Source organism: Salvelinus alpinus, chromosome 9, assembly GCF_045679555.1.
Source record: "Salvelinus alpinus chromosome 9, SLU_Salpinus.1, whole genome shotgun sequence".
In the NCBI taxonomy this organism is placed as follows: Eukaryota; Metazoa; Chordata; class Actinopteri; order Salmoniformes; family Salmonidae; genus Salvelinus; species Salvelinus alpinus.
This window is the reverse complement of record NC_092094.1, coordinates 11328072-11351977: the sequence shown is the minus strand read 5'-3', so window position 1 is coordinate 11351977 and position 23906 is coordinate 11328072. Positions and strand designations below refer to the sequence as shown.

Below are 23906 nucleotides of genomic sequence, written 5' to 3'. Positions count from 1 at the left end.
ACACACTCTCTCCTCTTTCTCTCTCTCAGTGCATGCTGGGAGTGTTTTGTAGATGAGAGGCCGTGAGGAGGGCTCTGTCCTTATTTTCTTGATTCTTTCCTTGGTCCTTTCTTAACATTTGTATTTTCTATGGCGGAGGGTTAATGCACTGTTTAGTGGTACCCACTGTTTTTGCTCAAAGTTAGGGAGGAAGAGGACATAGTTTCCTGGGGTTTGAACGGTGTGGTGTGTGCGATGGCTTCGCAGCCTAGCACGGAGGAAACGTTGTCGTTACAGAATGGATTCAGGTGTGTTCCTGAGAATGGAGTTTAGGTGGAGGAGGTTCTGCTGGCGGTCGGCGAACAGGTAGGAGCCGAATTTATACATTCTGCTTCTAGAATGAACAAAGATGTGGTTGTGTTCATGAAAATAGTACATTTAGTGGGCAGGCTAGTGAATATTTGTAAGGGATCTGTTGGTGCTGATTTCTCCTCTTTCGACTCCTTTGACTAGGGTGGTAGTTGTGAATCTGCCTTTGTTTATTACGGATGATCAAGTCCGGAAAGAGCTGAGTCGTTTTGGTAAGTTTGCTAGCTGTTATTGTGTCGGCAGGTTTTCAGGTAGATGCCGTTAAGTATGTTGTGTCGTTCCGGAGGCAAGTGTTCAAGTTTATGAATAACAACAAGCAACAGTTAAATGTGTATTTTAAAGTGAGGCATGGGGAGGGTCTCAACGCAGGGTTTGCCAGCACAGATAGTCTGTGGTGCTTTGAATGTGGGGATTTGGGGCATAAGAGCTTTGCGTGCCCACATAAAGGCTGTAGACAAGGTGAGGATACAAGTGCCAGTGGGGGAAACGTGCAGGCAGCAGAGACTGGGCCTAGTCATGCTATGGATGGTAGTGTAGATGAGGCTTGGTCTAGTCATGCTATGGATGGTGGTGTAGATGAGGCTGGGTCTAGTCATGCTATGGATGGTGGTGTAGATGAGGCTGGGTCTAGTCATGCTATGGATGGTAGTGTAGATGAGGGTGGGTCTAGTCATGCTATGGATGGTGGTGTAGATGAGGCTGGGTCTAGTCATGATATGGATGGTGGTGTAGATGAGGCTGGGTCTAGTCATGCTATGGATGGTGGTGTAGATGAGGCTGGGTCTAGTCATGTTATGGATGGTGGTGTAGATGAGGCTGGGTCTAGTCATGCTATGGATGGTGGTGTAGATGAGGCTGGGTCTAGTCAGGCTATGGATGGTAGTGTAGATGAGGAAGGGTCTAGTCATGCTATGGATGGTGGTGTAGTTGAGGCTGGGTCTAGTCATGCTATGGATGGTGGTGTAGATGAGGCTGGGTCTGGTCATGCTATGGATGGTGGTGTAGATGAGGCTGGGTCTAGTCATGCTATGGATGGTGGTGTAGATGAGGCTGGGTCTAGTCATGCTATGGATGGTGGTGTAGATGAGGCTGGGCCTAGTCATGCTATGGATGGTAGTGTAGATGAGGAAGGGTCTAGTCATGCTATGGATGGTGGTGTAGATGAGGCTGGGTCTAGTCATGCTATGGATGGCGGTGTAGATGAGGAAGGGTCTAGTCATGTTATGGATGGTAGTGTAGATGAGGCTGGGTCTAGTCATGCTATGGATGGTGGTGTAGATGACGCTGGGTCTAGTCATGCTATGGATGGTGGTGTAGATGAGGCTGGGTCTAGTCATGCTATGGATGGTAGTGTAGATAAGGAAGGGTCTAGTCATGCTATGGATGGTAGTGTAGATGAGGAAGGGTCTAGTCATGTTATGGATGGTGGTGTAGATGAGGAAGGGTCTAGTCATGTTATGGATGGTGGTGTAGATGAGGAAGGGTCTAGTCATGTTATGGATGGTGGTGTAGATGAGGCTGGGTCTAGTCATGCTATGGATGGTGGTGTAGATGAGGCTGGGTCTAGTCATGCTATGGATGGTAGTGTAGATAAGGAAGGGTCTAGTCATGCTATGGATGGTAGTGTAGATAAGGAAGGGTCTAGTCATGCTATGGATGGTAGTGTAGATGATGAAGGGTCTAGTCATGCTAGAGATGGTAGTGTAGATGAGGAAGGGTCTAGTCATGTTATGGATGGGGGTGTAGATGAGGCTGGGTCTATTCAGGCTATGGATGCTGGTATAGATGAGACTGGGTCTAGTCATGTTGTGCTAGTATATGAGGAGAGTATAGTGGGACAGGGTAAGCGACTAGTGGGGGTGGAAGAGGGTGTCAAGCGGATGAGGAAAAAGGGGGAGAAGAAAGGAGGTGGGAGTGGAGGCAGCGAGGAACCTTTGCCTGTTGCTGGGGGGAGGCCCCGACTAGAGAGAAAGGACAGGTGGTCAGGATGGGAGATGAGGAGGAGGAAGGTAAGTCTGCGGACGAGGACGATGAGGAGGCTTTCTTTTCAGACTCCTCAATGGGTCCAGAGCTGACAGCAAATCAGCCAGAGGGGTCAAAGTACACGGTGAGGGAATTGTCAAGGTTCCTGAATGAGACTAAAGGGAAAAAGGTTCATCTTGAAGCTTTTTTTTGCGATCCGGGACAGTTTGTAAAATCAGTACAACACAATATGAAACATGTGGGGCATGGTGTCCTCTCAACCAGGAAGTGTTTTATGTTGAGGAGGTGGGTCACAACAGTGCGTAAGGGTCTACCTTTCGCTTTTTAGATTAATCATTTTTTTTCTGGCACTGGGGCTTTTTGAGCTTTGCTATGTAGACTCTTTGGGTAAGCTCGCTTAATATAAATGGCGCCAAAGATGTGGGAGAGGTTAATCCATTGGGTGAATATGTAATACAAAAAAGTACAGGCGTTTCTGAAGGAGACACCTACAGTTGAAGTCATTAAAACTAGTTTTTCAACCGCTCCACAAATTTCTTGTTAACAAACAAGAAATTTTGACAAGTTGGTTAGGACATCTACTTAGTACATGACACAAGTAATTTTTCCAACAATTGTTTACAGACAGATTATTTCACTTATAATTCAATGTATCACAAATCCAGTGGGTCAGAAGTTTACATACACTAAGTTGACTGTGCCTAAACAGCTTGGAAAATTCCAGAAAATGATGTCATGGCTTTAGAAGCTTCTGATAGGCTCATTGACATAATTTGAGTCAATTGGAGGTGTACCTGTGGATGTATTTCAAGGCCTACCTTCAAACTCAGTGCCTCTTTGCTTGACATCATGGGAAATTCAAAAGAAATCAGTCAAGACCTCAGAAAAAAACTGTAGAAGTCCACAAGTCTGGTTCATCCTTGGGAGCAATTTCCAAATGCCTGAAGGTACCACGTTCATTTCGGAGGACGCATGGCTTTCGACCTTCGTCTCTCCCGAGCCCGTACGGGAGTTGTAGTGATGAGACAAGATAGTAATTACTAACAATTGATACCACGAAATTGGGGAGAAAAGGGGGTAAAAAAAAAAGGTCAGACTACAGTTTGCAGCTTCACATGGGGACAAAGATCGTACTTTTTGGAGAAATGTCCTCTGGTCTGACGAAACAAAAATATAACTGTTTGGCCATAATGACCATCGTTATGTTTGGATGAAAAAGGGGGAGGCTTGCAAGCTGAAGAACACCATCCCAATAGTGAAGCATGGGGTGGAAGCATCATGTTGTGGGGGTGCTTTGCTGCAGGAGGGACTGGTGCATTTCACAAAATTTATGGCATCATAAGGTAGGAAAATTATGTGGATATATTGAAGCAACATCTCAAGACATCAGTCAGGAAGTTAAAGCTTGGTTGCAAATGGGTCTTCCAAAAGGACAATGACCCCTACCTTCCTCCTCCTCATCTCCCATCCTGACCATAAAGTTGTGGCAAAATGGCTTAAAGACAACAAAGTCAAAGTATTGGAGTGGTCTACACAAAGCCCTGACCTCAATCCCATAGAAAATTTGTGGACTGAAAAAGTATGTGCGAGCAAGGAGGCCTACAAACCTGACTCAGTTACACCAGCTCTGTCAGGAGGAATGGACCAAAATTCACCCAACTTATTGTGGGAAGCTTGTGGAAGGCTACCCGAAACGTTTGACCCAAGTTAAACAATTTAAAGGCAATGCTACCAAATACTAATTGAGTGTATGTAAACTTTTGACCCACTGGGAATGTGAAAAAAGCTGATATAAATCATTTTCTCTACTACTATTCTGACATTTCACATTCTCACGAGTCACCAACCCGGGTCCGGGATCACCCCCCACTCCCCCACACACAGATTAGCATAGCTAGCATAGCTTCACAAGTAGATAGTGGCATCTAAATATCATTAAATCACAAGTCCAAGACACCAGATGAAAGATACAGATCTTGTGAATAAAGCCACCATTTCAGATTTTTAAAATGTTTTACAGGGAAGACAAAATATGTAAATCTATTAGCTAAACACGTTAGCAAAATACACAATTTCTTTGTCCACCATTTTTTCTCTCCACCAGTAGCTATCACCAATTCGGCTAAACTAAGATATTGATAGCCAATAACCTATAAAAAACCTAATCAGATGACAGTCTGATAACATATTTATGGTATAGGATAGGTTTTGTTAGAAAAAAGTGCATATTTCAGGTAGAAATCACAGTTTACAATTGCACCGACCATCACAAGACGACTAGAATTACTATAGAGAGCAACGTGTATGACCAATTTACTCTTAATAAAACATTTCATAAGAATAGACAAAGCATATCAATGGAAAGACCCAGATCTTGTGATTCCAGACAATATTTCAGATTTTCTAAGCGTTTTACAGCGAAAACACAATAAATCGATAAGTTAGCATACCACATGTGAAAACGTTACCAGAGCATCGATTCAAGCCAAAGATTAATCATCGCCAAAATATATTAATTTTTTCACTAACCTTCTCAGAATTCTTCCCATGACACTCCTGTAACATCATTTTACAACATACATATACAGTTTGTTCGAAAAGTTGCATATTTAGCCATACAAAACCGTGGTTACACAATGAAAATACTAGGAAATCAAGCCCAAAATGTCTGACGTCATCTTTCAGAGTGATCTAGTTTAATTGAAAGCTAATCATATACTTGACTAAAAAATACAGGGTTGACAGGAATCGAAAGACAAATTAGTTCTTAATGCAATCGCTATGTTAGATTTTTAAAATTAACGTTACTAGACATATAGTGTGCGTCGCAGCCAGACCAGTGCCTGCAAAAGTGGCGCGCAAACACTATGACATTTTTCCACATAAATACGTAATAACATCATAAATAGTTCCTACTTTTGGACGAGCTTCCATCAGTATCTTGGGCAATGTGTCTTTTCTTCAAAAGAATAGTTGCTTTGTTGTAAAACGTCCTCTTCACCTTTGGAACTAGCTGCTACCATTAGCTATGTCGCACACACATGTCCAAATCCTCAAACTAGATACAAAGGAAATTCAGAAAAATAGCACTATACTCGCATAAACTGATATAAATCGGTTTCAAATAACATCGTTATGATGTTTCTAACACCTATATTTAATTAAATTACAGACGGATACATCTCTGGTCGATAACTGAGCGTTCCAAAATTTCATCCTGACTTCTTGTCAGGCGCCATGACGAACGAGACAAAGAAAGGTACTCTCGTTCCATCCGGCTTTATAACCTCGGACAGCTACGCAGACAGACCATTCCACTTCTCATTGGTTACTGACATCCAGGGGAAGGCGGGTGCAGTTCAATTCCAGCCATAGGATATACACAGGCTTTAAAACTGAACCCAGATCAGAGGATAATTCTCAGACCTTCGCAAGTCATGTCAGGATTTTTGCTGTAGAGGGAGTTCTGGGTCACCCACAGACATAATTCAAACGGTTTTAGAAACTAGACAGTGTTTTCTATCCAATATTAGTAAGGATATGCATATTGTACGATCAAGAATTGAGCAATAGGCCGTTTAATTTGGAGACCAAAATATGCTAATGCGGAACAGCACCCCCTATAGTTGCAAGAAGTTAAAATAATGTGGTGATCCTAACTGACCTAAGACTGGGAATTTTTACTAGGATTAAATGTCAGGAATTGTGAATAACTGAGTTTAAATGTATTTTGCTAAGGTGTATGTAAACTTCCGACTTCAACTGTAGTTATGTAGTGAATGAAGTCGATTGGGGGCTCTGGTGGAAAGGGACAAGTGTGCTGATCCATGGAACAAATTTTAATGCAAGGGTGGCAGTCCCTGATCCTCAAAGGAGGTGTGTAGGGGTAGACTGCTTGTTGTAAAAGCATGGAATTAACAACGGGTTTTTTCCTTTATAAGTGTGTATGCGCCTAACACAGGGAGAGAGAGGGGCTTCTGTTTGGGTGACTTAGACAGGAACTCTCTCAGGTAGCGCCCGAGGAGACATTGGTGGTCGGCGGGGACTGGAAATTGGATTTTACGAAAGACAGAAATGGGGAGGAGTCTCATTCAGGCTCAGTGGGGGGTGTTAAGGGACATCATTAATCAGTTGACTTCGTGGATGTTTGGAGAACTAAACATCCCAACAAAAGACAGTGTACATGGGTGAAAGTCTTTGGGGCTAGGGTGAGTGCAGCCTGACTTGATCGGTTTTACATGTCCAGGAATCAGAGCAATAAGCTGTTGGGCGCAACCATTCTGCTGGTGGGTTTTTCAGATCACCACATAAAAAACCCACCAGCAGAATGGTTGCGCCCAACAGGTTTGCACCTGGGTCTGGGGTGGTGTGTGTGTAGGTGTTGTGTTTGCACCTTGGTCTGGGTCTGGGGTGGTATGTGTGTAGGTGTTGGGTTTGCACCTGGGTCGGGGTCTGGGGTGGTATGTGTGTAGGTGTTGTGTTTGCACCTTGGTCTGGGTCTGGGGTGGTATGTGTGTAGGTGTTGGGTTTGCACCTGGGTCGGGGTCTGGGGTGGTATGTGTGTAGGTGTTGTGTTTGCACCTTGGTCTGGGTCTGGGGTGGTATGTGTGTAGGTGTTGGGTTTGCACCTTGGTCGGGGTCTGGGGTGGTATGTGTGTAGGTGTTTTTTGGAAAATAGCAAAAAAAATAAAAAAAATAAAAAAAATAACAATAATAACTATGAAACGAAACACATTTCTATCATAACGTAATGCCTGTGAAACTATTTGAGAGGTGCTTGTTCCTTTCACCAATTCGGTGCCTTTTGAGAAGTGTAACTTGGTCCCAAAACATTTAGATTTACCTACTTTTCACATTCTGTCATCAATAGCACATTTTCAAGTTCATAAAACACATGTTTTCCCATCTCAAGAGGTAAAAAAATGATGATCATATAGTAAGTGCCTGTCACGCCCTGACCTTAGAGATCCTTTTTATGTCTCTGTTTTGGTTGGGCAGGGTGTGAGTTTGGGTGGGCATTCTATGTTGTCCTTGTGTTGTATTTCTGTGTGTTTGGCCTGGTATGGTTCTCAATCAGAGGCAGCTGTCTATCGTTGTCTCTGATTGAGAATCATACTTAGGTAGCCTCATCCCACCTGTGTTTGTGGGTGGTTGTTTTCTGTTTAGTGTATGTCACCTTGCAGAACTGTTCGTTTATCGTTTTTGTTGTTTTGTTCTAGTATTCGTATTCATTAAAAGGATTTATGAGTACTTACCACGCTGCACCTTGGTCTTCTCCTTCTCCTCTATACGACGATCGTTACAGTGCCTATTAAGTACCAAATAGAGTGACAGCGTTGATGATTTCATCTAAATTCAGCCATAAATCCCCTTGAGACAGGGGGAATAGAAGCTTGTGTACCACTGGGTGTGACAATTGAATGCAAGCTTCACTAACAAATGTAAATTGTTAATGTCTATGAGTAACAGGGTGTTATGCCCGACCCACTCTGTTTATAAAACACCATAAAACGGCCAAAAACAGTAGGACCAACTCACCTGTTTTTACACTATGTTTGACTATTAGATGTTAAATGTTTCTTTTGGAGAGAATTTTTTTTTTCAAAAGGAATAGTTTCACCATCTGAAACACAACAGTTAACAAAACTTAAATGTAAGTCATTCAGGTTTTATTGAATTCTCCATGTAGTCTATATTAAAAGGCAGCTCATTTAACAATACAGGCATGTAAAATGCAATATTGGTGCACAATTTCTGCTTAAAATATCAAAGGGACGCAAAGCCATTCATTTAGTGGATGGACCCTGCTACTGTTTTTTATTTTCCCTGTTATTTTTCTCAGTTGAAGCTAACAGCTACAGTTTCCTGAACACCATGTCATATAGTGACATACTTCTCTCCTACCCCCCAGTCTCAGTGGCTCTTAACCTCCAGACCTGTTACTAAAGACTGGAGGGCATATTCAAACCAGAACCTCTCCGAGTGTTGTGTTAAAATGGAATCTTATAGGCATAGTCGTATCTCTATTTTGATAGGCTAGTCATTAGAATCTATGCCATAGTATTCCATGGCAGGTTATCAGATAATGTACGTTAATTAATGGGTATGAAAAGTCATGCCTCAAAGGTTTTTTAATAGGATAGTTTTAAGGGAGAGAGGGTTGTGCCATCTGCAGTATTGCACCATCCACTTTATATTTTGTACTTTACAATATTAAAGATAATGCAATGGATTAAAATTTTATTCACTCCATAAACTAACTAATACATTATTATGAGTATGAGACCTATAATGTATGTTTTGCAATATAGCCACAAAGTGTGTGTGTGTGTGTGTGTGTGTGTGTGTGTGTGTGTGTGTGTGTGTGTGTGTGTGTGTGTGTGTGTGTGTGTGTGTGTGTGTGTGTGTGTGTGTGTGTGTGTGTGTGTCTTTTATAAGTTATTGTTAATTTCTGTACTATTATGGCCAGACTCAACAGTACTCAAGCATGTGGGTATACAACCAAATTACATTTTTGATTTAAAGTATATTTGCAGTCAAATGTCTCCTACCTCTATTCCAGCTATGACAATGCCCTTCATGCCTTGTAACATGCGGGTTAAAAGGCTTTAAATACCTAATTGACCAGCCATGAACCCTCTAACCCTAACCCATAAAGTCATAAAACCCTCTAACCCATAAAGTCATAAAACCCTCTAACCCTAAACCATGAAACCCTCTAACCCTAAACCATGAAACCCTCTAACCCATAAAACCATGAAACCCTCTAACCCTAACCCATAAAACCATGAAACCCTCTAACCCTAACCCATGAAACCCTCTAACCCATAAATCCATGAAACCCTCTAACCCATAAAACCATGAAACCCTCTAACCCATAAAACCATAAAACCCTCTAACCCATAAAACCCCCTAACCCATAAAACCCCCTTAACCCTAACCCATAAAACAATGAAACCCTCTAACCCTAACCCATAAAACAATGAAACCCTCTAACCCTAACCCATAAAACCATGAAACCCTCTAACCCATAAAACCATGAAACCCTCTAACCCATAAAACCATAAAACCCTCTAACCCATAAAACCCCCTAACCCATAAAACCCCCTTAACCCTAACCCATAAACCCCCCCTAACCCATAAAACTTCCTAACCCATAAAACCATGAATCCCTCTAACCCTAACCCATGAAACCCTCTAACCCATAAAACCATAAAACCCTCTAACCCTAACTCATAAAGCCATTAAACCCTCTAACCCTAACCCATAAAACAATGAAACCCTCTAACCCTAACCCATAAAACCATGAAACCCTCTAACCCTAACCCATAAAACCATGAAACCCTCTAACCCATAAAACCATGAAACCCTCTAACCCATAAAACCATAAAACCCTCTAACCCTAACCCATAAAACCATGAAACCCTCTAACCCTAACCCATAAAACCATGAAACACTCTAACTCATAAAGCCATGAAACCCTCTAACTCTAACCCATAAAACCATGAAACCCTCTAACCCATAAAACAATGAAACCCTCTAACTCTAACCCATAAAACCATGAAACCCTCTAACCCATAAAACAATGAAACCCTCTAACTCTAACCCGTAAAACCATGAAACCCTCTAACCCTAACTCATAAAACCATGAAACCCTCTAACCCTAACCCGTAAAACCATTAAACCCTCTAACCCTAACCCGTAAAACCATGAAACCCTCTAACCCATAAAACAATGAAACCCTCTAACCCATAAAGCCATGAAACCCTCTACCCCTAACCCATAAAATCATGAAACCCTCTAACTCTAACCCGTAAAACAATGAAACCCTCTAACCCATAAAGCCATGAAACCCTCTACCCCTAACCCATAAAATCATGAAACCCTCTAACCCTAACCCGTAAAATCATGAAACCCTCTAACCCTAACCCATAAAACAATGAAACCCTCTAACCCATAAAGCCATGAAACCCTCTAACTCTAACCCATAAAGCCATGAAACCCTCTAACTCTAACCCATAAAGCCATGAAACCCTCTAACCCTAACCCGTAAAATCATGAAACCCTCTACCCCTAACCCATAAAACAATGAAACCCTCTAACCCATAAAGCCATGAAACCCTCCAACCCTAACTCATAAAACCTCTTGACGTGACGCCTCTTAAACGTGACGCCTCTTGACGTGACGCCTCTTAAACGTGACGCCTCTTAAACGTGACGCCTCTTAAACGTGACGCCTCTTAAACGTGACGCCTCTTAAACGTGACGCCTCTTAAACGCCTCTTAAACGTGACGCCTCTTAAAACTTCTTGCGGATCAGTGGGACGCAACCGTGTCAACATCCGGTGAAATTGCAGAGCGCCAAATTCAAATTAAATTACTATAAATATGAAACTTTCATGAAATCACAAGTGCAATACATCAAATAAAGCTTAACCTGTTGTTAATCCAGCCGCCGTGTCAGATTTCAAAAAGGCTTTACGGCGAAAGCAAACCATGCGATTGTCTGAGGACAGCGTCCAGCACACAAATGCATAACAAATCATTTTCAGGGAGTTGCGACACGAAAGTCAGAAATAGAGATATAATATATGCCTTTGAATGATCTTCTTCTGTTGGCACTCCAAAAGGTCCCAGTTACATTACAAATGGTCCTTTTGTTCGATAAACTCCTTCTTTATATCCATAAAAACTCAGTTTAGCTGGCGCGCTTCAGTCAATTATCCACTCATTTTCCCTCTTTCAAAATGCATACAAAATGAATCCCAAACGTTACCAATAAACTTATCCAAACAAGTCAATCAACGTTTATAATCAAACCGTAGGTACCCTAATATGCAAAAAAATGATACAATTTAAGACGGAGAATCGTTAGTGTCTTTACCGGAGAAAAATACAAAAGAACGCGCTCTCATTCACACGCTTGGAAACACTACAGCCAAAATGGGATCCACCTAGAAAAACTACAATTTCTGGCTCATTTTTCCAAAAACCAGCCTGAAACTCTTTCTAAAGACTGTTGACATCTAGTGGAAGCCCTAGGAACTGCAACCGGGCACAATTTCGCCCTATTATAAAAGTGGCAGCCATTGAAATGAGTGGTAGGATAAACATTTTTTGGGGGGGATGGTTTGTCCTTGGGGTTTCGCCTGCCATATCAGTTCTGTTACACTCACAGACATTATTTTAACAGTTTTAGAAACTTTAGAGTGTTTCCTATCCAAATCTACCAATGATATGCATGTCCTAGCTTCTGGGCCTGAGTAGCAGGCAGTTTACTTTGGGCACGCTTTTCATCCGGATGTCAAAATACCGCCCCCTATCCCAAAGAAGTTAACATGACCCCTCTTAAACATGACGCCTCTAAAATATGACGCCTCGTAAACATGACGCCTTTTTGAACAGGATGGATAGCAATCCAATAGTCATTTATTACGTTTAGGCTTGTACAGGCCTCAATGGCTGGCAATTGATAGCCTATTGTACAATTATTATTTATGTATTTTATTTAACTAGGCAAGTCAGTTAAGAACAAATTCTTATTTACAATGATGGCAAACCCTAACCCGGACAACGCTGGGCCAATTGTGCGCAGCCCTATGGGACTCCCAATCACGGCCGGATGTGATACAGCTTGGATTCGAACCAAAGACTGTAGTGACGCCTCTTGCACTGAGATGCAGTGCCTTAGACTGCTGCGACACTCGGGAGCGAATGAAGTCTCAGTATACATGGCCCCAAAAATACAGTTGAAGGCGGACGTTTACATACACCTTAGCAAAATACATTTAAACTTTTTCACAATTCCTGACATTTAATCTGAGTAAAAATTCCCTGTCTTAGATAAATGAGGATCACCACATTATTTTAAGAATGTAAAAAGTCAGAATAATAGTAGAGAGAATGATTTATTTCAGCTTTTATTTCTTTCATCACATTCCCAGTGGGTCAGAAGTTTACATACATTCAATTAGTATTTGGCAGCATTGCCTTTAAATTGTTTAACTTGGGTCAAACATTTCGGGTTGTCTTCCACAAGCTTCCCACAATAATTTGGGTGAATTTTGGCCCATTCCTCCTGACAGAGCTGGTGTAACTGAGTAAGGTTTGTAGGCCTCCTTGCTCGCACATACTTTTGCAGTTCTGCCCACACATTTTCTATAGGATTGAGGTCAGGGCTTTGTGTTGGCCACTCCAATACCTTGACTTTGTTGTCCTTAAGCCATTTTTCCGCAACTTTGGAAGTATGCTCGGGGTCATTGTCCAATTGGAAGACCCATTTGAGAACAAGCTTTAACTTCCTGACTGATGTCTTGAGATGTTGCTTCAATATATGCACATCATTTTCCTCCCTCATGATGCCATCTATTTTGTGAAGTGCACCAGTCCCTCCTGCAGCAAAGCACCCTCACAACATGATGCTGCCACCCCCGTGCTTCACAGTTGGGCTGGTGTTCTTCGACTTGCAAGCCTCCCCCTTTTTCCTCCAAACATAACGATGGTCATTATGGCCAAACAGTTCTATTTTTGTTTCATCAGACCAGAGGACATTTCTCCAAATAGTACTATCTTTGTCCCCATGTGCAGTTGCAAACCGTAGTCTGGCTTGTTTATGGCAGTTTTGGAGTAGTGTCTTCTTCCTTCCTGAACGGCCTTTCAGGTTATGTCGATATAGGACTCGTTTTACTGTGGATATAGATACTTTTGTACCTGTTTCCTCCAGCATCTTCACAGGGTCCTTTGCTGTTGTTCTGGAATTGATTTGCACTTTTCGCACCATAGTACGTTAATCTCTAGGAGACAGAACGTGTCTCCTTCCTGAGCGGTATGATGGCTGCGTGGTCCCATGGTGTTTATACTTGCATAGTATGGTTTGTACAGATGAACATAGTACTTCAATAATCTGTCTGTAAACAATTGTTGGAAAAATTACGTGTCATGTACAAAGTAGATGTTCTAACCGACTTGCCAAAACTATAGTTTGTTAACAAGAAATTTGTGGAGTGGTTGAAAAACGACTTTTAAAGACTCCATTTACATTTAAGTCATTTAGCAGACGCTCTTATCCAGAGTGACTCCAACCTAAGTCCGACTTCAACTGTATATGGTTTCATTCAATTCCATTCAAGTGAGTTTCATTGAAAGTAAATGTAAGTCATTCAGGTTTGTAAGCAGTGCAGCAGACTGGAGAATAAACCTCCTTTAGAGTAAAATGTCATCTGTGAGGTGAGAACAACAGAAGGAGAAAGAAGAGGAGAAGACAGACATGGTAGCAGAGAGACAGTGAGATGAATACTGCATGTGCCATTTGAGTCGTTTACGTCTGTGTCTTTGTACTGCTAAAGAGTGGCTGAGGTCGTGTGACACACACACACACACACACATTCACACACGTACGGCCAGGGTCACGCATCACTAGCCCACGGGGTGTAGTTTAAGGTAGCCGTGGCCTGTGTTGATCCACAGTTCCAAATGGAATGTTCCGCTTCCAATGTTCCGGCCATTCCCTGCGTCAATTAGCTGTTATGAACATTCCAACGAACCGACCAATCAGGATGAGGAGCCAATGAGAGATGCTAGGCATTGATGTCTCTCACGGTTCCTCACAGCAGGGCTTCCATCCTCACTATTCAATGAAAATAGAATGTCTCAACATTGACTTGAATGGAGATGTCCATTCTAGAAATTATGTTTCTATGGTCACACTCTTTTACACATGAGGTCATCTGTCATCATACCCATCTCATATGTATATATACTGTACTCTATATCATCTACTGCATCTTGCCATCTTTATGCAATACATGTACCACTAGCCACTTTAAACTATGCCACTTTATGTTTACATACCCTACAGTACTCATCTCATATGTATATACCGTACTCTATACCATCTACTGCATCTGCCATGCCGTTCTGTACCACCACTCATCCATATATCTTTATGTACATATTCTTTATCCCTTACACTTGTGTGTGTGTGTAAGGTAGTAGTGTGGAATTGTTAGGTTAGATTACTGTTGGTTATTACTGCATTGTCGGAACTAGAAGCACAAGCATTTCGCTACACTCGCATTAACATCTGCTAACCATGTGTATGTGACTAATAAAATTTGATTTGATTTGATCTGCTGCACTATCCCTGTTCCACACAGACAAGGACAGAGTGTCAATACCAAGAGTTACTGCAGATATCTTCATTCTTAAGAAGGTACTGTGGTTCATTCACATCCCCATAGTGAAGATTGAATCACAAGCAGATTTGATCACGGGGGCATATCCTTTGTCTCTGGAATTGTTCACTCACTCCCCACCTTTTATGGCCATCCCAAAGAGACAGTAGTCACGCAATACATTTGCAGTTACTGCATGGTAAATGTCTTCTGTTTTTCTGTGATGGTAGCATCACATATGAAGTCCACAAGCACAGACGTCATTCACAGTAAGGAATACACTTCAAGCCACCGACAAGAATCCACCTTAGGACCTGGACATCTTCATTAAGTCTACAAATATTATTCACAGTGACAATGCACAGATACACAGCGCTGACTGACTGACTCTACACAATATTGATCGGTGGCGGGGACAGAAAGGGCCGAGAACACGAGAGAGGACCGAATCCCAGTTAGGTGACCAGGTGAAGAAAAATGACCAAGCCTGAGCCCAAATGGCACTGCTTTTGACTAGAGCCCTATATGGAGAATGGGGTGCCATTTTGGGATGCATGTTCAGAATGGACCTACCACTGTAATGATCTGTATTACCAGAGAAAACACATCTGTCCAGGCTGACTTATTGATCTCATAACACCACCAACACCAATCTAGTAGGAGCAGGGCTGTAAAGGATCAACCAGGAGCAGCCAGTCTAGTAGGGTTGCTTCTCAACTGGCACGCTATTCCCTAGCGCACCCCAATAGGGTGCCACTTGGGACTCACACTAGGTCTCAGTCTCTTGACCGAGCCAGCGCATCAAGGATGGGACCTGGGGAAGGAGCGTGAAACCTCTCAACAATTCTCAATCCCCTAATGTGCCCGGGAAATCCAATTTCACATGGCCGTAATTGAGAAGTATTTTGTCAGCACAATGGCCAGTCGGCATCATATATCAAGCTCCTCTCTCTCTCTCTCTCTCTTATGCTTGAGGATATGAGGATATGCCTTGTTCCTTTGTGCCGTGCCACCTCTACGTTAGCAGTCTTAACTTGTGTTAATAAATGTATAATAGGGGAAAAAGGGGTGTTTTTGATGTCATGAAATCCGTTGTTGAACTATGCAGTCGGCTATAGATATTTTAGTCATTGGGAATCTGTAGCTGTAGTCACTGCAGAGCCAGTGAAATCTGTTACACATACAGTGCCTTCAAAAAAGATTCATACCCCTTGACGTATTCCATATTTTGTTGTTACAGCCTGAATTCAAAATGGATGAAATGTTTTTTTCTCACCTATCTACACATAATACCTCATAAAGACTAAGTGAAACAGGTTTTTAGAAATGCATTGATAATGAAATATCTATTGTACATAAGTATTCACACTCCCAATTCAATACTTTGTAGAAGCACCTTTTGCAGCGATTACAGCTGTGAGTCTTTCTGGGTAAGTCTCTTAAGAGCTTTCCACACCTCGTGCAACATTTGCCCATTTATTTTTTTTCAAAATTCTTCAAGCTCTGTCAAATTGGTTGTGGATCATTGTAATAATAATAATAAGTCTTGACATAGATTTTCAAGTAGATTTAAGTCAAAACTGTAACTCGGCCACTCAGGAACATTCACTGTCTCCTTGATGAGCAACTCCGGTGTAGATCTGGCCTTGTGTTTTAGGTTATTGTCCTGCTGAAAGGTGAATTCATCTCCCAGTGTCTGGAAGGAAAGCAGACTGAACCAGATTTTGCCTCCATTGCGTTTCTTTTTGATCCTGATGCAGCCACCACTTTGCTTGAATATACGCCAAGGGGTGTGAATACTTTCTGAAGGCACTATAAACACTGTGTACAAAACATTAGGAACACTTGCTAACATAGACTGACCAGGTGAATCCAGGTGAAAGCGATGATCCCTTATTGATGTCACTTAAATCCACTTCAATCAGCGTAGATGAATGGGAGGAAACAGGTTAAAGAGGGATTTTTAAGCCTTGAGACAATTGAGACATGGATTGTGTATATGTATGGGTCATTATACTGAAGCTTTAGGTATTATACAGTATGTATGGGTCACTACGCTGAAGGCTCCATAAGCTTTAGGTATTATACAGTATGTATGGGTCACTACGCTGAAGGCTCCATAAGCTTTAGGTATTATACAGTATGTATGGGTCATTACACTGAAGGCTCCATAAGCTTTAGGTATTATACAGCATGTATGGGTCACTAGGCTGAAGGCTCCATAAGCTTTAGGTATTATACAGTATGTGTGGGTCATTACACTGAAGGCTCCATAAGCTTTAGGTATTATACAGTATGTATGGGTCACTACACTGAAGGCTCCATAATCTTTAGGTATTATACAGTATGTATGGGTCACTACGCTGAAGGTTCCATAAGCTTTAGGTATTATACAGTATGTATGGGTCACTACACTGAAGGCTCCATAAGCTTTAGGTATTATACAGTATGTATGGGTCACTACACTGAAGGCTCCATAAGCTTTAGGTATTATACAGTATGTATGGGTCACTACACTGAAGGCTCCATAATCTTTAGGTATTATACAGTATGTATGGGTCACTACGCTGAAGGCTCCATAAGCTTTAGGTATTATACAGTATGTATATGTCACTACGCTGAAGGCTCCATAAGCTTTAGGTATTATACAGTATGTATGGGTCACTACGCTGAAGGCTCCATAAGATTTAGGTATTATACAGTATCTATGCGTGTATAGCTTTAAAGAGTTCAAATGTGAGCTAATTAAGCACAGTTCGGAAGAGGGCTTCTTTTTGTTCCAGCTACTATTTTTAAAGGGAAGTGTACACCCTCTCAAGGAGCTCCTCATAATAAGGACACAGCCCAGGGAACAAACTAGGGATCCAACAGGGATCCAACAGGGATCAAACAGGGATCCAACAGGGGACCAACTAGGATCCATCAGGGAACCAACTAGGATCCATCAGGGAACCAACTAGGATCCATCAGGGAACCAACTAGGATCCATCAGGGAACCAACTAGGATCCATCAGGGATCCATCAGGGAACCAACTAGGATCCATCAGGGAACCAACTTGGATCCATCAGGGATCCATCAGGGAACCAACTAGGATCCATCAGGGATCCATCTAGGATCCAACAGGGAACCAACTAGGATCCATCAGGGCACCAACTAGGATCCATCAGGGCACCAACTAGGATCCATCAGGGATCCATCAGGGAACCAACTAGGATCCATCAGGGATCCATCTAGGATCCAACAGGGAACCAACTAGGATCCAACAGGGAACCAACTAGGATCCATCAGGGAACCAACTAGGATCCATCAGGGATCCAACTAGGATCCATCAGGGATCCAACTAGGATCCATCAGGGAACCAACTAGGATCCAACAGGGAACCAACTAGGATCCAACAGGGATCCATCAGGGATCCATCAGGGAACCAACTAGGATCCATCAGGGAACCAACTAGGATCCATCAGGGAACCAACTAGGATCCAACAGGGAACCAACTAGGATCCATCAGGGAACCAACTAGGATCCAACAGGGAACCAACTAGGATCCATCAGGGAACCAACTAGGATCCATCAGGGAACCAACTAGGATCCATCAGGGATCCAACAGGGAACCAACTAGGATCCATCAGGGAACCAACTAGGATCCAACAGGGAACCAACTAGGATCCAACAGGGAACCAACTAGGATCCATCAGGGAACCAACAGGGAACCATCAGGGAACCAACTAGGATCCAACAGGGACCCAAATGGGATCCAACAGGGAACCAACTAGGATCCAACAGGGAACCAACAGGGAACCAACAGGGAACCAACTAGGATCCATCAGGGATCCGACTAGGATCCAACAGGGGACCAACTAGGATCCAACAGGGATCCAACTAGGATCCAACTAGGATCCAACAGGGAACCAACTAGGATCCAACAGGGATCCATCAGGGAACCAACTAGGATCCATCAGGGATCCAAGAGGGAACCAACTAGGATCCATCAGGGAACCAACTAGGATCAAACAGGGACCCAAATAGGATCCAACAGGGACCCAAATAGGATCCAACAGGGAACCAACTAGGATCCATCAGGGAACCAACTAGGATCCATCAGGGACCCAAATAGGATCCAACAGGGAACCAACTAGGATCCATCAGGGAACCAACTAGGATCCAACAGGGAACCAACTAGGATCCAACAGGGATCCATCAGGGATCCATCAGGGAACCAACTAGGATCCATCAGGGAACCAACTAGGATCCATCAGGGAACCAACTAGGATCCAACAGGGAACCAACTAGGATCCATCAGGGAACCAACTAGGATCCAACAGGGAACCAACTAGGATCCATCAGGGAACCAACTAGGATCCATCAGGGAACCAACTAGGATCCATCGGGGATCCAACAGGGAACCAACTAGGATCCATCAGGGAACCAACTAGGATCCAACAGGGAACCAACTAGGATCCAACAGGGAACCAACTAGGATCCATCAGGGAACCAACAGGGAACCATCAGGGAACCAACTAGGATCCAACAGGGACCCAAATGGGATCCAACAGGGAACCAACTAGGATCCAACAGGGAACCAACAGGGAACCAACTAGGATCCATCAGGGATCCGACTAGGATCCAACAGGGGACCAACTAGGATCCAACAGGGATCCAACTAGGATCCAACAGGGAACCAACTAGGATCCAACAGGGATCCATCAGGGAACCAACTAGGATCCATCAGGGATCCAAGAGGGAACCAACTAGGATCCATCAGGGAACCAACTAGGATCAAACAGGGACCCAAATAGGATCCAACAGGGACCCAAATAGGATCCAACAGGGAACCAACTAGGATCCATCAGGGAACCAACTAGGATCCATCAGGGACCCAAATAGGATCCAACAGGGAACCAACTAGGATCCATCAGGGATCCAACAGGGAACCAACTAGGATCCATCAGGGATCCAACAGGGAACCAACTAGGATCCAAGAGGGAACCAACTAGGATCCAAGAGGGAACCAACTAGGATCCATCAGGGATCCAACAGGGAACCAACTAGGATCCATCAGGGATCCAACAGGGAACCAACTAGGATCCATCAGGGAACCAACTAGGATCCAAGAGGGAACTAACTAGGATCCAACAGGGAACCAACAGGGAACCAACTAGGATCCATCAGGGATCCAACAGGGAACCAACTAGGATCCAAGAGGGATCCAAGATGGAACCAAGCAGCACAGGTATTAGGCACTACAGCCACACTATAGAGTGTCAAGGCTATTATCAACAGATAGAAGAGGATGAGAAGAGGATGAGAGGAGCATTCACAGGTATTAAGGTGAAGCAGGAGGAAATTCAATAACGGCCACAAGGAGAAAAATAGAAAATAATAACTCCATTCAAGGATGGTTATGATCCATCAATATGTTATCCATTGAGCAGTGTGTGTGTGTGTGTGTGTGTGTGTGTGTGTGTGTGTGTGTGTGTGTGTTATATCTGGAGCACAAGGACAGGGCTATTGACTCTACAGAAGGCCTGGGAGGTGCCTGATTGGCTGATGGTTTAATGTGTGTCGATAAGGACTCAGGTTGGGTACCGACAATCCCCATTCCCGTCATCCACCTCCCTGTCCTCCCCGTCATCCCCCTCCCTGTCCTACCCCTCCCTGTCCTCCCCGTCATCCACCTCCCCGTCATCCACCTCCCTGTCATCCACCCTCTCTCTCCCCATCCCTCTTTCTCATTAAACCTGGCACAACACTGATACACTGATAAGGACATTAAACCTGGCACAGCACTGATACACTGATAAGGACATTAAACCTGGCACAACACTGATACACTGATAAGGACATTAAACCTGGCACAGCACTGATACACTGATAAGGACATTAAACCTGGCACAACACTGATACACTGATAAGGACATTAAACCTGGCACAACACTGATACACTGATAAGGACATTAAACCTGGCACAGCACTGATACACTGATAAGGACATTAAACCTGGCACAACACTGATACACTGATAAGGACATTAAACCTGGCACAACACTGATAAGGACATTAAACCTGGCACAACACTGATACACTGATAAGGACATTAAACCTGGCACAACACTGATACACTGATAAGAACATTAAACCTGGCACAACACTGATACACTGATAAGGACATTAAACCTGGCACAACACTAATACACTGATAAGGACATTAAACCTGGCACAGCACTGATACACTGATAAGGACATTAAACCTGGCACAACACTGATAAGGACATTAAACCTGGCACAACACTGATACACTGATAAGGACATTAAACCTGGCACAACACTGATACACTGATAAGAACATTAAACCTGGCACAACACTGATACACTGATAAGGACATTAAACCTGGCACAACACTAATAAACTGATAAGGACATTAAACCTGGCACAACACTAATACACTGATAAGGACATTAAACCTGGCACAACACTAATACACTGATAAGGACATTAAACCTGGCACAACACTGATACACTGATAAGGACATTAAACCTGGCACAACACTAATACACTGATAAGGACATTAAACCTGGCACAACACTAATACACTGATAAGGACATTAAACCTGGCACAACACTGATACACTGATAAGGACATTAAACCTGGCACAGCACTGATACACTGATAAGAACATTAAACCTGGCACAACACTGATACACTGATAAGGACATTAAACCTGGCACAACACTGATACACTGATAAGGACATTAAACCTGGCACAGCACTGATACACTGATAAGGACATTAAACCTGGCACAACACTGATACACTGATAAGGACATTAAACCTGGCACAACACTGATACAATGATAAGGACATTAAACCTGGCACAGCACTGATACACTGATAAGGACATTAAACCTGGCACAACACTGATACACTGATAAGGACATTAAACCTGGTACAACACTGATACACTGATAAGGACATTAAACCTGGCACAGCACTGATACACTGATAAGGACATTAAACCTGGCACAACACTAATACACTGATAAGGACATTAAACCTGGCACAACACTGATACACTGATAAGAACATTAAACCTGGCACAACACTGATAAGGACATTAAACCTGGCACAGCACTGATACACTGATAAGGACATTAAACCTGGCACAGCACTGATACACTGATAAGGACATTAAACCTGGCACAGCACTGATACACTGATAAGAACATTAAACCTGGCACAGCACTGATACACTGATAAGGACATTAAACCTGGCACAGCACTGATACACTGATAAGGACATTAAACCTGGCACAGCACTGATACACTGATAAGGACATTAAACCTGGCACAGCACTGATACACTGATAAGGACATTAAACCTGGCACAGCACTGATACACTGATAAGGACATTAAACCTGGCACAGCGCTGATACACTGATAAGGACATTAAACCTGGCACAGCACTGATACACTGATAAGGACATTAAACCTGGCACAACACTGATACACTGATAAGGACATTAAACCTGGCACAGCACTGATACACTGATAAGGACATTCAACCTGGCACAACACTGATAAGGACATTCAACCTGGCACAACACTGATACACTGATAAGGACATTAAACCTGGCACAACACTGATACACTGATAAGGACATTAAACCTGGCACAGCACTGATACACTGATAAGGACATTAAACCTGGCACAGCACTGATACACTGATAAGGACATTAAACCTGGCACAACACTGATACACTGATAAGAACATTAAACCTGGCACAATACTGATACACTGATAAGAACATTAAACCTGGCACAGCACTGATACACTGATAAGGACATTAAACCTGGCACAGCACTGATACACTGATAAGGACATTAAACCTGGCACAGCACTGATACACTGATAAGGACATTAAACCTGGCACAGCGCTGATACACTGATAAGGACATTAAACCTGGCACAGCACTGATACACTGATAAGGACATTCAACCTGGCACAACACTGATACACTGATAAGGACATTCAACCTGGCACAACACTGATACACTGATAAGGACATTAAACCTGGCACAACACTGATACACTGATAAGGACATTAAACCTGGCACAGCACTGATACACTGATAAGGACATTAAACCTGGCACAGCACTGATACACTGATAAGGACATTCAACCTGGCACAACACTGATACACTGATAAGAACATTAAACCTGGCACAGCACTGATACACTGATAAGGACATTAAACCTGGCACAGCACTGATACACTGATAAGAACATTAAACCTGGCACAGCACTGATACACTGATAAGGACATTAAACCTGGCACAACACTAATACACTGATAAGGACATTAAACCTGGCACAACACTGATAAGGACATTGACTTCGCTGCCACTGCTGGACTGGAGGAACAAAAATAGACCACGGTACAACCGTCATGGATAAGGATGGAGAGAGAAGAGGACGGGGGAAGGCAGAGGTTGAGGCAGAAGAGACGAGAAACCACTTGTGTTTGTATTTATTGGTTCATGAATCAATATGGCTTTTTTTTTTTTTCACAGAAAGGTCTCGTCTGTTGAGCGTGTGAGTATCTATCACTCCCACCTGGAGCTGCTATCAGGCTGTGGCAAGGTCGACACTGATAGCCTGGCCCGGTGTTTCTGTGTCTGCGTGTGTGCATGCTAGGCAATGTGTGCGTGCAGATTTCTTTAGTTAACTAGGCAAGTCAGTTAAGAACAAATTCTTATTTACAATGACGGCTTAGGAACAGTGGGTTAACTGCCTTGTTCAGGGGCAGAATGACAGATGTTTACCTTCTCAGCTCAGGGATTCGATCTAGCAACCGCTCAGTTACTTGCCTAATGCTCTAACCACTAGGGTACCTGCTCTCTGTGTGTGTGTGGTGTGTGGTGTGTGTGTGTGTGTGTGTGTGTGTGTGTGTGTGTGTGTGTGTGTGTGTGTGTGTGTGTGTGTGTGTGTGTGTGTGTGTGTGTGTGTGTGTGTGTGTGTGTGTGAGAGAGAGAGAGAGAGAGAGAGAGACAGCTGGGGTGATATGGGGAAAATGGTCCTGATTATAACACCTGATTTATTCATCCACAATGAACTATAAACATCCCCCTATTGGACGCAAGGACTGTTCCATCTGCCTCAGATGGTCCCTGTTTTAAGGAGATTTTCCGCACCATTAGGCCAATTTCCTTCTGTAAGCCTCTGCTGACCTGTACATCTCCCCTGTGTGATAAAACAAGCCTCATGTGGTTTATCAAGCGGACATTAAGCACAAATCACAACAACCCTGAATGAGCTGCTGTTAGGATTAGTGTATACAGTACACTTGAATGAGAGTCCTTCGGTAACATCCTGTCAGTTGGTGAAGCCATAGACAGC

General features: G+C 43.1%; 1 protein-coding gene across 1 annotated transcript in view; it reads left to right on the top strand.

Annotated features, from left to right (window-relative positions):
• The first annotated feature begins 2335 nt into the window (after positions 1 to 2335).
• The window catches only part of LOC139584319 (dentin sialophosphoprotein-like), a 30382-nt gene continuing 8811 nt past the window's right edge, over positions 2336 to 23906 (top strand). Inside the window, exon 1 of the mRNA XM_071416014.1 lies at positions 2336 to 2455. Coding sequence (XP_071272115.1) covers positions 2336 to 2455 — 120 coding nt within the window. The remainder of the gene's footprint in view (positions 2456 to 23906) is intronic.